The sequence below is a fragment of the Capricornis sumatraensis genome, chromosome 1, assembly GCF_032405125.1.
Source record: "Capricornis sumatraensis isolate serow.1 chromosome 1, serow.2, whole genome shotgun sequence".
NCBI classification, from domain to species: domain Eukaryota; kingdom Metazoa; phylum Chordata; class Mammalia; order Artiodactyla; family Bovidae; genus Capricornis; species Capricornis sumatraensis.
Genome location: NC_091069.1, coordinates 95,734,587 through 95,748,695, shown reverse-complemented (window position 1 = coordinate 95,748,695; position 14,109 = coordinate 95,734,587). Strand labels below are relative to the sequence as shown.

At 49.1% G+C, this 14,109-nt stretch overlaps 1 protein-coding gene across 2 annotated transcripts; it reads left to right on the top strand.

Moving 5' to 3' along the window:
- The first annotated feature begins 486 nt into the window (after positions 1–486).
- On the top strand, positions 487–8,724 carry BOLA3 (bolA family member 3). Of its 2 annotated transcripts, XM_068983252.1 has the most exons (4): positions 487–584; positions 3,467–3,590; positions 5,343–5,431; positions 8,122–8,724. In XM_068983252.1, exons 1-4 carry the CDS (start codon positions 531–533, stop codon positions 8,185–8,187), a joined length of 333 nt encoding a protein of 110 aa, XP_068839353.1. In that variant the 5' UTR covers positions 487–530; the 3' UTR covers positions 8,188–8,724. The 2 variants fall into 2 exon arrangements, with proteins under 2 accessions (XP_068839353.1, XP_068839354.1); XM_068983253.1 differs by lacking the exon at positions 5,343–5,431.
- The last annotated feature ends 5,385 nt before the right edge of the window (positions 8,725–14,109 follow it).

Genomic DNA, 14,109 nt, shown 5'->3' with positions numbered 1-14,109 from the left:
CCCCTCTCCCGCCAATACCGTCTTCCAGTCCATTCATTCACCTCCCAGGTGTCCGAGTCCACTCCTCCGATTCCTGCTGCTGCTCAGGCCTTTAGTCTCTGGACCACTGCGACTGTCCCCGCTCTTCGCAGGGGCCAGTGATCTTCCTAAAGCTCAAATCTGAAAACGACTCCCCTGCTTAAAATCCTCCCCCGGGTCCCTCATGGAGTGAGAAGTCGAAGCTCCTCCGTTTAGCAGCAGGTTTTCTGGTGGAGAGTAGGAATGAGGGCGTTCCACCTAGGGCGCCAGGGTTCTTGGGACAAGGGAAAGTCCGAGCACCGGCTTCTAGGCCGAGGCGAAAGGACCCACTGGGGGCGAGGGTTGGGAGGCCAGGTGAGACAGGGCGTCCTGGGCGTCCTGGGCGTGCGGGGCGGCTCTCGGCCTCCGGACAGCAGGGGGCGCCCTCGCCTGTGCAGCGGCGGCTCTGGTCCCGGACTCCGCGTCTTTCGGGCGACGCGGCGACCTCGGACGGCGGGCCGCGTCGGCCGGGCATGGCGGCGTGGAGCCCGGCCGCGGCAGTGCTTCTGCTTCGCGGAACCCGCCGGGTGAGCGCGGACGGGGACCGAGCCACTCTCCCCGGGGCAGGAACTGCGCTGGGACCGCGGGGCGGGCCGGGTTTGGAGAGTCGGCCTGCGGAGGGCGACGCGCCGGGCCAGGGGCTTCGCCTTCCTTTCTCTCATTCATTGATTTGCTGGTTCATTCATTCAGTGGCCCCGGCTACGGGTACTGAGAGAAGTGTCAGGCCCGGCGCGTGCTGGGGGAGCTCCCCAACGGGGTGGGGGTTGAGGCCGAGGGGAACGGATACATAGACAGTCGTAATACAGCAGGCACGGAAAAAGCAATGTTGCTTTACCGAGCCGAAGACATGGAGTCAGGGCCTGGAGTCGCGGCGTGCGTGCTGGTTCCTGTGACTGAGTCAGGGCTCCGGAACGTCCTCCTGGCTTCCGTGACCTTGACCCTTTCCAAATCTCACACTCCTGGAGTAGGGAGCCAGTAGAGGGCACTCACCATACCCTCTCCTAATTTTCTCTCCCCTTTGCCGATTCATTCTTCCTTTACTCCATCCATTTCTTTTGCTTTCCTTTCACATTCTTCCTTCTCTTGGACCTGCCTCCCCCAAGCATGAAGGGCACTGCTGCTGGAGACTTTCATTGTGGACAATCGACATTCCAGGGGTTTTGGCAATTGATTGCTGGTTTAAAGGCCGCTGCCTGCAGATCAGCAGAGATGAGGGAAAGACTTTTCCCAAGGAGTCATAGTGCTAACCCCACTCTCACCCTTTAGTGACTGCTGCGCTGCCTGCCACCTGGCTACCCTCTGCCTTTGTCCCCACCCCCACCCCCAGGGCACTGTTTTCAGAGGAGGTCTCCCGTCCACCCAGTCTTACCCAGGTCCACAACATAAGATTCTGTCCCTCTGAACAGCACTCAGTCTCCCTCCAGACCTTTCTCCTGACCTGCGTTTCAGCTGCCTGCTAGAATCAGGACTTCTTTGCGGGTACCTAGTACATACGCCCGGAGAAGGCAATGGCACCCCACTCCAGTACTCTTGCTTGGAAAATCCCATGGACGAAGGAGCCTGGTAGGCTGCAGTCCATGGGGTCGCCAAGAGTCGGGCACGACTGAGCGACTTTACTTTCACTTTTCACTTTAAGGCATTGGAGAAGGAAATGGCAACCCACTGCAGTGTTCTTGCCTGGAGAATCCCAGGGACGGGGGAGCCTGATGGGCTGCCGTCTATGGAATCGCACAGAGTCAGACACGACTAAAGTGACTTAGCAGCAGCAGCAGCAGCAGTACATATGCCGGTTTTCTCTGGTGGCTCAGCCGGTAAACAATGCACCTGCAATGCAGGAAACCTGGCTTTGATCCCTGGGTTGGGAAGATCCCTTGGAGGAGAGCATGGCAACCCACTCCAGTATTCTTGCCTGGAGAATCCTCAAGGCCAGAGCTCTGAGCCTGGCTGGCTACAGTCCATGGGGTCGCAGAGTCAGACACGACTGGGCAACTGACCACACAGTACATATGCCCTGAATTGTGTGGATTATCCCCCCTGCTCATTCATTCATTCATCCATCACTCAGGTTCTCCTGGGGTCCTGCCCTGGGTCAGTTCTGGAAGATTGTAATAGCAGGACAGACCCATGTCTTGGCCTCTAAGACCAATTGGTGAAAGAGTCAGTGCACAAGGTATTTTAAAGAAGGTGCTCTGAGGTTCTATAACACAAGACCCTGCTCTAGGCCATCAGAAAAGGCCTGAGGATGGGCAAGACTGAGGGGGTGAAGGGATGGTACCTTCAGCACCAGCATGTGAACAGCACTCCACCCACCATCCTCCTCCAGCCGGGGAGCCTGGTACTACTTCCTTTTTAAGTATACTCTTATCTGGGAATCTTTCCTGACTTGCTTCCAAAGGCATTGTTACATTGGCATCAAGAAGCCTGTGTAAAAAGTCCAAAATCTTTATCCTGGCACTGAAGCCCTGCCATACTCTATTTTCTTTTTTTCAATATTTATTTTTACTGATTTGTTTAGCTGCACTGGGTCTTAGCTGAAGCATGCAGAATTTTTGATCTTTGTTGCAGCATACAAGTCTTAGTTGCAGCATGCAAACTCTTAGTTGCTGCATGTGGGATCTAGTTCCCCCACCAGGGATCGAACCCAGGCCCCCTCCATTGGGAGTGCAGAGTCTTAGCCACTGGATCTCCAGGCAAGTCCCTGCCATGCTATTTTCAGTCTCTCTTTTCAGCATGTGCTTAACCTAGCCAAGGGGCTGCTGACATGATTTTCTGCATCTGCATCCCTAAGGGTTGACACATTCCCATCAGAAGCACTGGCTCCTTAGGGTAGCTATTGGGGGAGGGAAGAATGTTGCTTCCAATGGTAAATAATCTAAAAATGTTCCTCTTTCAGGTCCTTTCATAGAATTCTGTTTCTTTCCAGTAAGGATTGCAGAGAATAGCTGCCTTATTGAGCAGTAGGTCACAGGGTTATACCCCGCTGGAGAGAATGTGGAATGTTAATCAGGCCGAAAGGGTGGGTGCTACTTGGTCCCATTAGTACATGGTCTGCGGCATGCTTGCCCAAGCAGGGCATGCCTGGCCTCTCCTGGTCTGCATCTTACTAAGGGATCCAACCTTGGGCATATCACTTGGTGCTTCAGGCACCTCACTAAAACTGTCTTCATGATAGTGTCTCACTATCATAAGGAATAAACATCTGTTGAATTAACTTAGGGACCTTGTTATCTCTGGAGTCCAAGTTAGTTATTTACAATTCCACTCCTCCCTCAAAAAAAGTTTATTCTGCATCCTGGGGAACTTAAATGGGCATCCGATGCCATGCAGTGCCCCCGGTTTAGCCCAGGGCCCTGCCTTGCAGGGGAGGTCAGAGGGGCCTGCACAGTGACTCTCGTCTGTTCTGTGGCAGCTTCCTCTTCTCCACTGGGCCCAGCGCATGTTTGCCTCACAGACCGAGGGGGAGCTCAAAGTGACCCAGATTCTCAGAGAAAAGTTTCCTCGAGCTACAGCTATCAAAGTCACTGACATTTCAGGTAAGGTTTTCTCTCATCTTTCCCACAGTTTGGTAGGATTTTACTCGCTGGAGGGGAAGAGGGTAGGGCACTTGGAGGATACCCACCACCAGTGGCTTTTCAGGATATATGGATTTTGGACAGATAGACCTTGGCCTCTTCTCCCGGAAAGGGTGGAGATGGGAATGCAGAGACTTAAGCAGGGAACTACTTAAGGACTCATGGTTGCCAACCTGGTCCGGCCCAGATTAGATTCCTCTCAGTCACCGTGGGGCTCAGCTCCAGTCTTTAGTTTGACTTTGAGATGAGCCAGACTTTAATTTCCCCACATTCTTCTGATACCCTAGAATGCCAAAGCTGGAACAGATTCCAGGAAGAATGAATCCAGAGAGGCCAAAGAACTTGCCTGGCCCTTCACAGGGAGGTGGCCGCAAAATCAGACTGTCCTGAGCCCAGTGACCAGCCCTAGCCAGGCCCCGCCTTTCTCGAATAACCCTTGGGGCCTCAGAAGTTCAGGCTGACTGTGTGTTAGAAGTAGGCTGGGCAATCTGCCCCCACTGGACAGGAAAGATAAGGCCTTTATCCAGACACGCCTGTGGAAAAGTTGGTGATCCCCACACTCAGACAGTCTTTATCACTCTCCATTGCTCTAGGGCTCACTGGCTTCTCTGAGAACATAACTTTTACAAGGATTAGGAGAAAGTTCAGAGAGTCCTTTTATCCTGGTCGCTATAGGAAATGAACCAATCTAAAGATCTGTTAGAATGGCAGGTTGAGTGAGCCCTCTGCAGGGGTCCCAGGGCAATGCTGAGGTCTTGGCGTCACCAGTCCTGTACTGCCACAGGCCCAGTTAGGGCAGAGCTGGAACTTGACCTCTGGTCTGGCTCTGCCTAGTCCTGGGTAGAGTGCAGAAAGGGGATCAAGGCTGGGAACCTTGGTTTAGCCAAAGCTCAGTCTCCTAGAACATATAAGAAAAGCTTAACAAAGCCTATTGAATGAATGGCACTTTCGTGCTGAATTGTTTCATGCTAGAGCAGCACATTTCATCAGCCCTAGCTCTCTAGCCACATGGAGACAAAGATTGGTCTAGGGGTAGATGGGTCCACACAAACTCTGCCTTGAGAGCTGTCCCTTACCTGCCATAGCCCAGGGGGAAACCTTTAATTCAGCTTGTAGAGCAGGGATGCTGGAGAGCCCAACTCTGTGATTAGCACGTCTTCACTGTTTATTGTAATGCTGTGTCCATATCATTCAGCTTCTGCTGAATGATAGCATTCAGATCATCTCTCTCACACTTCCTTATTCCTTTACTTTCGGATACTACTGCATGTGGTTTTCAAATCAGATTTTAATGTGTTTTTGCATTTTTAAAAATACCAGTTACTGGTCCTTTGGGAAGTGGGACCTTGAAATTCAGTCCCACCCACCTTCTTCCATGGCATTTGCTGGCGTAATAAAAGGCGCTAGTAGGACAACCGACATTTCTGAGGCTCTGCATGTTTTGTGCCTTATCTTTCCTGCCTGGAAGCAGTAGTGCTGGGTACCAGATACAAGTGCTTTGCAGAAGGAAGAGCACATTTGGGATTGAGGCAGCCTGCCAGGGGCAGGCGGGGTCAGATTGTAAGCCATGATTGTCTAACAATCTTAGCAGCTTTCTGCTGAATGATGACATTCAGACCTTCTTTGGATTGTGTGGTACTTATTCAAGGACATAAGTAACTGTGGGTGCTGTAACTTAATAACAGAAACACTTTCAAATGACATTTATTTCAGGAGGCTGTGGGGCAATGTATGAAATTAAAATTGAATCAGAAGAATTTAAAGAGAAGAGAACTGTCCAGCAGCACCAGATGGTGAATCAGGTCAGTAGAGGCAGCAGTGCTTTTTGTCACATTACTGCATCTGAGAGGGCCTGCGAGTGGAGACAGAATCGCACTGCCCATCCTAGGAGAGCACAGTGCAGTACCGCATCGTGTGAGCAGGACTCGGGACCTGAGAAAACCATAAACGGAAACGATCTGGGATTGTATAGTAGGCAAATATGAATTTTATTCAAAATGGAAAACAGGCCACCCAATAGTTATTTTATGTTTCCCTGTGTATTACTATCAATGTTTACTGTTATTATTGCGGATTGAATAGTGTTTGTAAACATAAGACCAAAAAAGATACATGTTCTTGTAGATTTGAAGGTTTCATTTAAGCCTCTTTTAGGACTACTTTACAGGTGGGTAAACTGAGGCATGGCCTGATTGAGAGCTGCTCCAGCTGTCCCAGACCCAATGACAACAGCAGGGGGCTGGAACATCAGATTTAACCTGACTAAGGCCCAGTGTATTCATTATCTATGCTTATTTCACTTGAAATTTATACCAGCCTTAACCCTTGCACCTGTGTCTGTAAACTCACCCCTCCATCAGTGTGTTTATCATTCTGGAAAGTTGGACTTTGTAAACTAGTTTAACTTTTGTAAAGGACAGTTGTGGCCATGAAAGTCAAATCCAGGTGTTCCAAACGACTCTTCCAGGCCTTTCCCACCCTTCTTGGCACGGACCCTCCCTCCGGCCCCGGCCCATTGGCCTCTCCACGCTTCTGGCCCTTTGCCCAGATCAGATCTCCTGCCTGGGCTGCCCCTCCCTCACTTCTTTGCTGGGCTCAAATGCTGCCTCACTTTCCTAATTTGTAACAGGGAGAGTAACAGGATTTGCCTCTTTGGAGGCATTAGTGGTAAAGTCATGTAAAGCACTGAGAAGAGCGTCTGACATACGGTGAGCCCTTCGTAAACATCAGCTGCCATCGCCATCACCATCTTGCCTGTAAGCACTGCGAGGAACCTACACCAAGTCCAAGGGGCAGGACAGCAGTCTCCTCCGCTTAGGAGAATGTCACCTGTATCATCTTGGGCTCAGAGTTTCCTTTGGGCCCCTACTGAACACGTGCCTTCTCTGGTCCCATCCTTGCTGGGGAACCTTGATTATTTGTCATTGCCCTAGGAAGCCGACTCTGCAGGCCAGCCCTGCGTCTGTTTTTTTTCATAAATTTTATTCTATATTGGAGCATAGTTGATAGAGGGAAAGGAGAGCTGGCCTGGGTTTGGTTATTATTTTACAGAGAAATTACATGTTTAATGCCTGACAGACTTTCCACTTCGGAGAATTCACCTCCTGGTACTGGTGTACTTTTAACCTGGAGCAGCTACACAGCAAGGCCCACACCACTGGAGCAGGGTTGGCAGGGGAGGAAGGCCTGAGCCTGGCCTCTGGCGTCGTTCAGGCCCTGGTGCTGCAGGGACTAAATATCTATTGGATTGTGGTTCCTCATTTATACTTGGGCCCTGACATCATTTGTGGCCTGAAACAAACCTCCTATTTTACAACTTTATTTATTCTGATCTAGAGTAAAATTGGGGAATTGGTGCTGATGAGCATGGTTTTATTTAAAAAGAATATTTTTACATGAAGCTATATATATATTCTTTTCTTTTATTCAAGTAATTTTTAAAAATTTTGGCCATGCTGCTCAGCTTGCAAAATCTCAAGTTCCCCAACCAGGAATTGAACCCAGGCCTCTGTAGTGAAAGTGCTGACTCTTAACTACTAGACCACCAGGGAACTCCCAGTGTGGGGTTTTTTTTTTAATATAATTTTTTTCATTTATTTATTTTTGGCTAAGCTGGGTCTTCCTTGCCTCAAGGGCTTTTCTGTGGTCATGGAGAGCAGGGGCTACGCTCAGGCTCTGGTGGGAGGGCTCCTCATTGTGGTGGCTTCTCTTGTGCAGCAAGCCTCTAGGGTGCATGGGGTTCAGCAGCTGCGGTTCTCAGGCTCTAGAGCTCACGCTCAGTAGTTATGGTGCAAGGGCTTAGTTGCTCTGCAGCATGTGGGATCTTCCTGGATCAGGGATCAAACCCACATCTCCTGCAAGGGCAGGCGAGTTCTTTACCACCGAGCCGCCAGGGAAGCCTCCTCAGTGTGGTTTTAAAGAACAGCTGTTCTTTGCTCAAAGAGCAAACCACAAGGAGCAGTCTAGAAGCTCTTCACTGGGGCAGTCTAAGAAGTTAGAATATGTATAATGGAACACTGTGCTGATACTGAAAAGAACGAGGGTGTGCTTTATGCCTGAGATGGAAAGACCCTGCGTTAGGGGAAAACGCAGAGTGTGGAACAGTGTGTTTGACATGCTGTCATTTGTGTTTTTAAAAGGTAGGGGGGTGGAATATATATTCATATTAGAATGAATATGCATTTTTAAAATTCTCACAAAGACACACATGCAGGTAACAAGTTTTATATTTGGGAGGGAGGTGGAAATGGGGACGGCTGTGGAAGGGAGACTTCAGGACATGCCTTTTTATGCCTTTTGATTTTTGAGCGAACTTAAATAGTGATTCCAAAGAAAAGTGTTTTCAAAAAAAAGGTGAAGATTGTTTAAAGGAAGTGTGTGTGCAAAGTGTCCTACAGAGATAAAGCTATTAATATATAAAACTATTCCAGTAGAGACTTACTGTAATCAGTGTCAAATACAAAACAATGATGATGCTCTTCTGCTTCCTTAGGCACTAAAAGAAGAAATCAAAGGTATGCATGGATTGCGGATATTTACCTCTGTCCCCAAACACTGACCATACTCTGGCTGCGTTGATGCTGCTGCTAAAACTTTGGATGAATCTTACTACCACCGTTCTTTCCTCAGCATATGACAAAAAAATTATCTATTTTGTTCATAGACATTTCCGTATTGTAATTATAGAAGAATATGGTATCTATTTAGATATTAAATTAAAGGCAACAGATAAGTAAAAAAATTTTTCATTACAAAATATGTACTGAATCCTGCTGTGTGCCTAGGCAACATTCTTAACGTGGGGATAATGTAATTAATAGAAGCAGACCAAGAAAGACTGTATGAGATTTTTGAAGGGTGATGAGTGATGCTTTTAGTTCCTTTATTTCAGAAACATGTCCTTTTATTCAAACTGGTCTTGTCTTTTGAACAGTTCTGTTCTGATGCTAGAGGCAGAATGAACTGCAAGCTTCCTTGTCAAGAAACTTTCTTTTTTCTTCTTCTCTATGAAACTGCTCAGGTCCCTTAATCTTACTGAAAGGAAAGGAAAGACTTTGGTTTTGCTCTTCCCTTAGTTTACCACTCTCTTTCCCTTTCCCTCCAAACTTCGTACCAGAATGATCCTGGACCCTCCAGTTTCTTACTTCCTGGAGTAGACTCTGAGGAGTGTTGGCGGCCTGGGTCAGGGTCTAGAGTCTGAGGATCCCCCACCCTTCACACCCTGGTGGGAGGTTGAGCCCACCTCCCATAACAAGCTGAAAAGGCTTGCTTTCCTAGCTCCTTGGCAAGCAAAGCAGAGGTAGATGATCTCGACTCAGCCAGTCAGATGGATCTGCCATGAACTCAGCACTGGGAGCAAGTGACGCTGTGAAGCAGGGGCAGTGGCCTGTCCGTTTTGGCAGCTGTAGCAGCAATGTCCAGTGTTCTGGGAGGTGTCTGTGTCATAGGCACCATCTCTGGACTCCGCAGCGGTAGTCACACTGTCTGCAACATGATTTGGGCTTTGTCTTCCTCTTCCAGTCCATTTTCAGAAGCTGCTTCGTCAGTGTTCCCAGAAATTCTACGATTATCCCCATGTCCTTTCACTAAATTTTTTTCTGCTCACACTGGCCTAGTCAGTGTCTGATGCTTACAAACAAGACCCTGATGGGTTCACCTGCCCCGCACAGTGCGTGCAGCTCCTGCCCGCCTGCTCCCGCCTCCCCGCTGGAAAGCTGAGAAATCACATCCACTACACTCTGTCTTCCACGTGACCCATCACCACGGCGATGGGAGGTTGACCATCCACTCCTTCTTCAAACTCCTGTGTGTTCCATGGGATTGACCACCAGAGAAATCATTGGTCACTATTAGTTCTTAAGATTCCTCTTACCTCCCTAAGAAATAAGAGTATGTAGGTAAAACAACTTTGTGCTCTGGAGTAGCACAAATGTTAAATGATCCATTCATATACTGCACCCTCATTTTGTGGTTTAAAATTGTTCTCTAACCCCACAGTATAGGGGAAGGATTGGTGTCCTGCCAAGGCAGAACAGATTTTACAGGGAAGAGATTCATTCAGTTCTATCAGAGTTGAGAAGAAAGGATAAAAGAGAACTCCTAAGGGCCCAAGGCAGCCCTGAAAGAGCTACGCCCTGGAGGACAGCTTTTAGGTGGTGTAGTGAGGAAACACCTAAGTCCCAGAGATAAGACAGGGGTCACAGAGAGACCACAGAATTAGATACATGTTGATTATTTGTGTGGAGCCTAATTAACCTCTTGAGGGTGGGCTGGACACAGTGATCTGCTTCTAAAGAACAGATTAAGGTGGCAGTGACAGTGTGCAGCTTCAGAGACTAGGTCATAAAAGGCACTGTGGCCTCCTCCTTGCTCTCTAGGCCAGCTTTGCTCTGGGGGAAGGCAGCTGCCATATTGTGAGGACACTCAAGCAGCCTGTGGAGAGGTCCAGGTGATGAGGAACCACGGAGTCTCCAACTGTCAGTGAAGCAGGCCTGCCAGCAGCCCGCAAAGAACTGAGCCTTCTGCTAAGACAAGAGCCATTCATCTTGGAAGTGGATCCTTCCAAGTCCATTACAGTGAAGTCTTCAGAAAACTGTACTCCCAGGTGACACCTTGACTGCAAACAGCCAGAACTACTCGGCTGGGCTACTCCTCAATTCCTGACCGATAGAAACTGTGAGATAATATTTGTTGTTTCCAACTATAACATTCTGGGATAAACTTTTATGCAGCAATAGATAACTGATACACATGTGCATTACTAGGACAACCCTGGGGATTACACATATTAAAGGAAGGGCTGCAAAGCCAAACTGCAGAAAGGACAGGGCTACAGCTAAACGTCAGGACCACCGCCACCACCACTTGGGGCTCCTTGCCACTCCTGTCCGCTCTCTGCAGATCCGCTTTATCGTCTCTCACTGTAAATCAGCGTTCGCCACATGCTGTCAGTATACAACTGACTATACCGCCAGCAGCTCTTAGTTTTAAAACCTTAATGTGTGCCTCCTGAAAAGGACAGGAGAAGGTGATGGCAACTGCAGGAAAAGGTGAGTGAGAGACTAGGGAGAGAAAGTCTGGTCAGGAGCATGGTGGCACTAGAGAGACTACGATCTTCCCTCTGCTTCACCACATCCCTGCCCCAGAGGACTCCCCTGCCCGCCCCCAGTTGTTCTTACTCCCAAATTAAAAGGCAAGCTGGGAGAGGAATCACAGTATTTCTTTTTAGCTGACTGAATAGGAAGAACTGTTTAATGTTAGCAGCCACAGTATATATTACACTGCATCTGATACAGCCAATTCCTAGAGCTTAGATTAAGGGCTACTTATGGAAACTGCTGAATTAAGATGGTACATTTTCTGAGTGAAATGTCCTTTTAAAAACAGTGTATAGTTTTCCTGTGGAAAATCCAAGCTAACTAAGCAAGTCAGCCTAAGTAAGGGACATTGCCAGGTCCACTGGCCCTCCCTGTGTTGTTAAGAGGGGTTCCTGTGGTGCCCCTCTTACTGGGATTAGGGCACCCAACTAGCAGTTGTGGGACAGGCTGGCCTGCAACCTGGGAGAGGACTAGGGCCACAGAGTCCCATCCAGACAATGGCAGTGCCAGGGGGTCAATAGATTCAATTTCCTTTCTTGGGAATCCTGACTGGAAAAGGTAAGATCAAAGGACAGCTTCTGGCTGATGGAAAACTCTGGGCAAATATCTCTGGTTCAAATCGGGAAATATGAAGAGAATCAGTCAAGGAGAAGCGGAAATTGGAAACAGCGGCCTAGGAGCTGTCATGAGGGGCATTGGTAACTCCGAGTTAAGAGCAAGTCAACACTAGGAAGTAAAGACGGCGACTGTCAACCTAGTGCAAATCAGAACTACCTCGAGCAGTATTTTAAAAATACCCATACCTGGCCCCTCCCAGTCAAACAGACCAGCTAGTGGATGCCGGAGCCTAAGTTAAAGTCAGACTCGACGTGAACCGCCACGGACTCCTCAGCGGCCCGGCGTCGGGACCCAGCCCGCAGCCCCCTTTGCCTGCTCCCACCCGGAAAGGCCTGCCCTGCCCACCCCCTTGTCCCTCTAGGGAGCTGCTGCGCATGCGTCAGTCGGCCAGCTCGCCTCGCGCGTCCAGGGGCGCGACCCCCAGGCCCCTAACTGCAGAGTAGACGGCGCAGCCCCGACCCAACCTGGGCGGAGGCCACGCTGCCCCGCGCGGAGTCAGACCCGGGGCACCCGGGGCCAACGGGCCGGACCTCCACTAGCCTCGACCCTCTCCGGGAGCCGCAAAGAGCCGCCCGCAGTGGAGCCAGTCCGTGTTCCCGCCCTGCGCTCGCTCGCGACAACTCAAACCCGTCGGCGCGCCGCGGAGCCCCGGGCTGAGGTGCGCGGAGCCCCGGGCTGAGGTGCGCGGAGCCCCGGGCTGAGGTGCGCGGAGCCCCGGGCTGAGGGCCGCGGAGCCCCGGGCTGAGGGCCGCGGCCACGGCTCAGCGCAGCCCCCGGGCCCAGCCCCGCCCCCTCGCGCGGGCTCCGGACCTCCCCGCGGCTCCGGCGCCCCTCCCCTGGCCGCGGCGGGGTCTCCAGCCCTCGCCCGAGGGCCGGCTTTGGACGCCTCTTTGTTTGTTTGCTCTGACAGTGTTGATAGGTGCAAGTCTTCCGTTTGGCACCTCTTTTCAGGGAACTGATCCCTTCTTAAGCTGTGATAAAATACTCTGATGCTGTGAATTTAAAGGAACATTTACGTACTTAAATTTTTTGAGAAAAATGTAATATTTATTAGAGAGACAGAAAAGAGGATACAAGTAAAAGGTGCCAGACGGTTTATTTCTTTTAGAAAAAGAACAAAAAGAAACAATCATCTTGACCTTTGTTCAAACGCAGTTTATTCAAAACCCAGTGTCTATGGTAGCCAGGCGTCTCAGTCAGCAGGCAGCTTCCCCGGCAGTTATGAAAACAAAAAGGTTGTTAGGGAGCAGAATAACCAGATAAACAAATGGATAAACGTGTAAGAAGTTAAAACAACTGAAGTTCAATCAATCACTTTGTTGTTATTCAGTTGCTCAGTCGTGTCCAGCTGTTTGTGACTCCATAAACTGCAGCGTTCCAGGCTTCCCTGTCCTTCACTATCTCCCAGTTTGCTCAAACTGGTGTCCATTGAGTCAGTGATGCCATCCAGCCATCTCATCCTATGTTGCCCCCTTCTGCTCTTGCCCTCAATCTTTCCTAGCATCAGGGTCTTTTCCAATGAGTCGGCTGTTGTCATCAGATGGCCAAAGTGTTGGAGCTTCAGATTCAGCACCAGTCCTTCCAATGAATATTCAGGGTTGAATTCCTTTAGGATTGACTGGTTTGATCTCCTTGTAGTCCAAGGGACTCTCAAGACTCCTCCAGCACCACAGTTTCAAAGCATCTATTCTTCAGTGCTCAGCCTTCTTGTTTTTACTCTCACACGTGTGTATGACTACTAGCAAAACCATAGCTTTGACTGTACAGATCTTTTGTCAGCAGAGTGATGTCTGCTTTTTAATACACTGTTTAGGTTTGTCATCGGGCTTTCCTCCTAGCTCAGTTGGTAAAGAATCTGCCTGCAATGTAGGAGACCTGGGTTCCTAATCCTGAGTCAGGAAGATCCCCTGGCAAAGAAAATGGCAACCCACTCCAGTACTCTTGCCTGGAGAATCCCATGGACAGAGGAGCCTGGCAGGCTACAGTCCATGGGGTTTCAAGAGTCGGACACGACTTAGCAACTAAACCACCACCACCTAGGTTTGTCATAGCTATTCTTCCAAGAAGCAAGTCTTTTAATTTCACAGCTGCAGTCGCTGTCCACATTGATTTTGCAACCCAAGGAAATGAAATCTGGCCCTGTTTCCACTTTTTCCCTGTCTATTTGCCATGAAGTGATATGCCATGATCTTCATTTTTTTGAATGCTTGGTTTTAAGCCAGGTTTTTGCTCTCTTTCAGCTTCATAAAGAGGCTCTTTAGTTTTTCTTCACTATCTGCCATTCAAGTGGTATCATCTGCATATCTGAGGTTGTTGATATTTCTCCCAGCAATCTTGATTCCAGCTTGTGAGTCATCCAGCCCAGCATTTTGTATGATGTCCTCTGCTTATAAGTTAAATAAGCAGGGTGACAATATACAGCCTTGTATATTCCTTGTATACTCCTTTCCCAATTTTGAACCAGTCCACTATTCCATGTCCAGTTCTGTTGCCTCACTTTAGGTTTTTGGCTTTTTATAAGCAGCTTCAGAAAACGAAGATCATGGCATTTGGTCCCATCACTTCATGGGAAATAGATGGGGAAACAGCAGAAACAGTGTCAGACTTTATTTTGGGGGGCTCCAAAATCACTGCAGATGGTGATTGCAGCCATGAAATTAAAAGACACTTACTCCTTGGAAGAAAAGTTATGACCAACCTAGATATTATATTGAAAAGCAGAGACATTACTTTGCCAACAAAGGTCCGTCTAGTCAAGGCTATGG

What these genes read in the sequence shown, in the direction of transcription:
- BOLA3 (XM_068983252.1), top strand. Translation starts at nt 531, where the DNA reads ATGGCGGCGTGGAGCCCGGCCGCGGCAGTGCTTCTGCTTCGCGGAACC. An exon ending in TGCTTCGCGGAACCCGCCGG is followed by an intron (nt 585 to 3,466) that starts GTGAGCGCGGAC and finishes GTTCTGTGGCAG; the next exon opens with CTTCCTCTTCTCCACTGGGC. An exon ending in CAAAGTCACTGACATTTCAG is followed by an intron (nt 3,591 to 5,342) that starts GTAAGGTTTTCT and finishes CATTTATTTCAG; the next exon opens with GAGGCTGTGGGGCAATGTAT.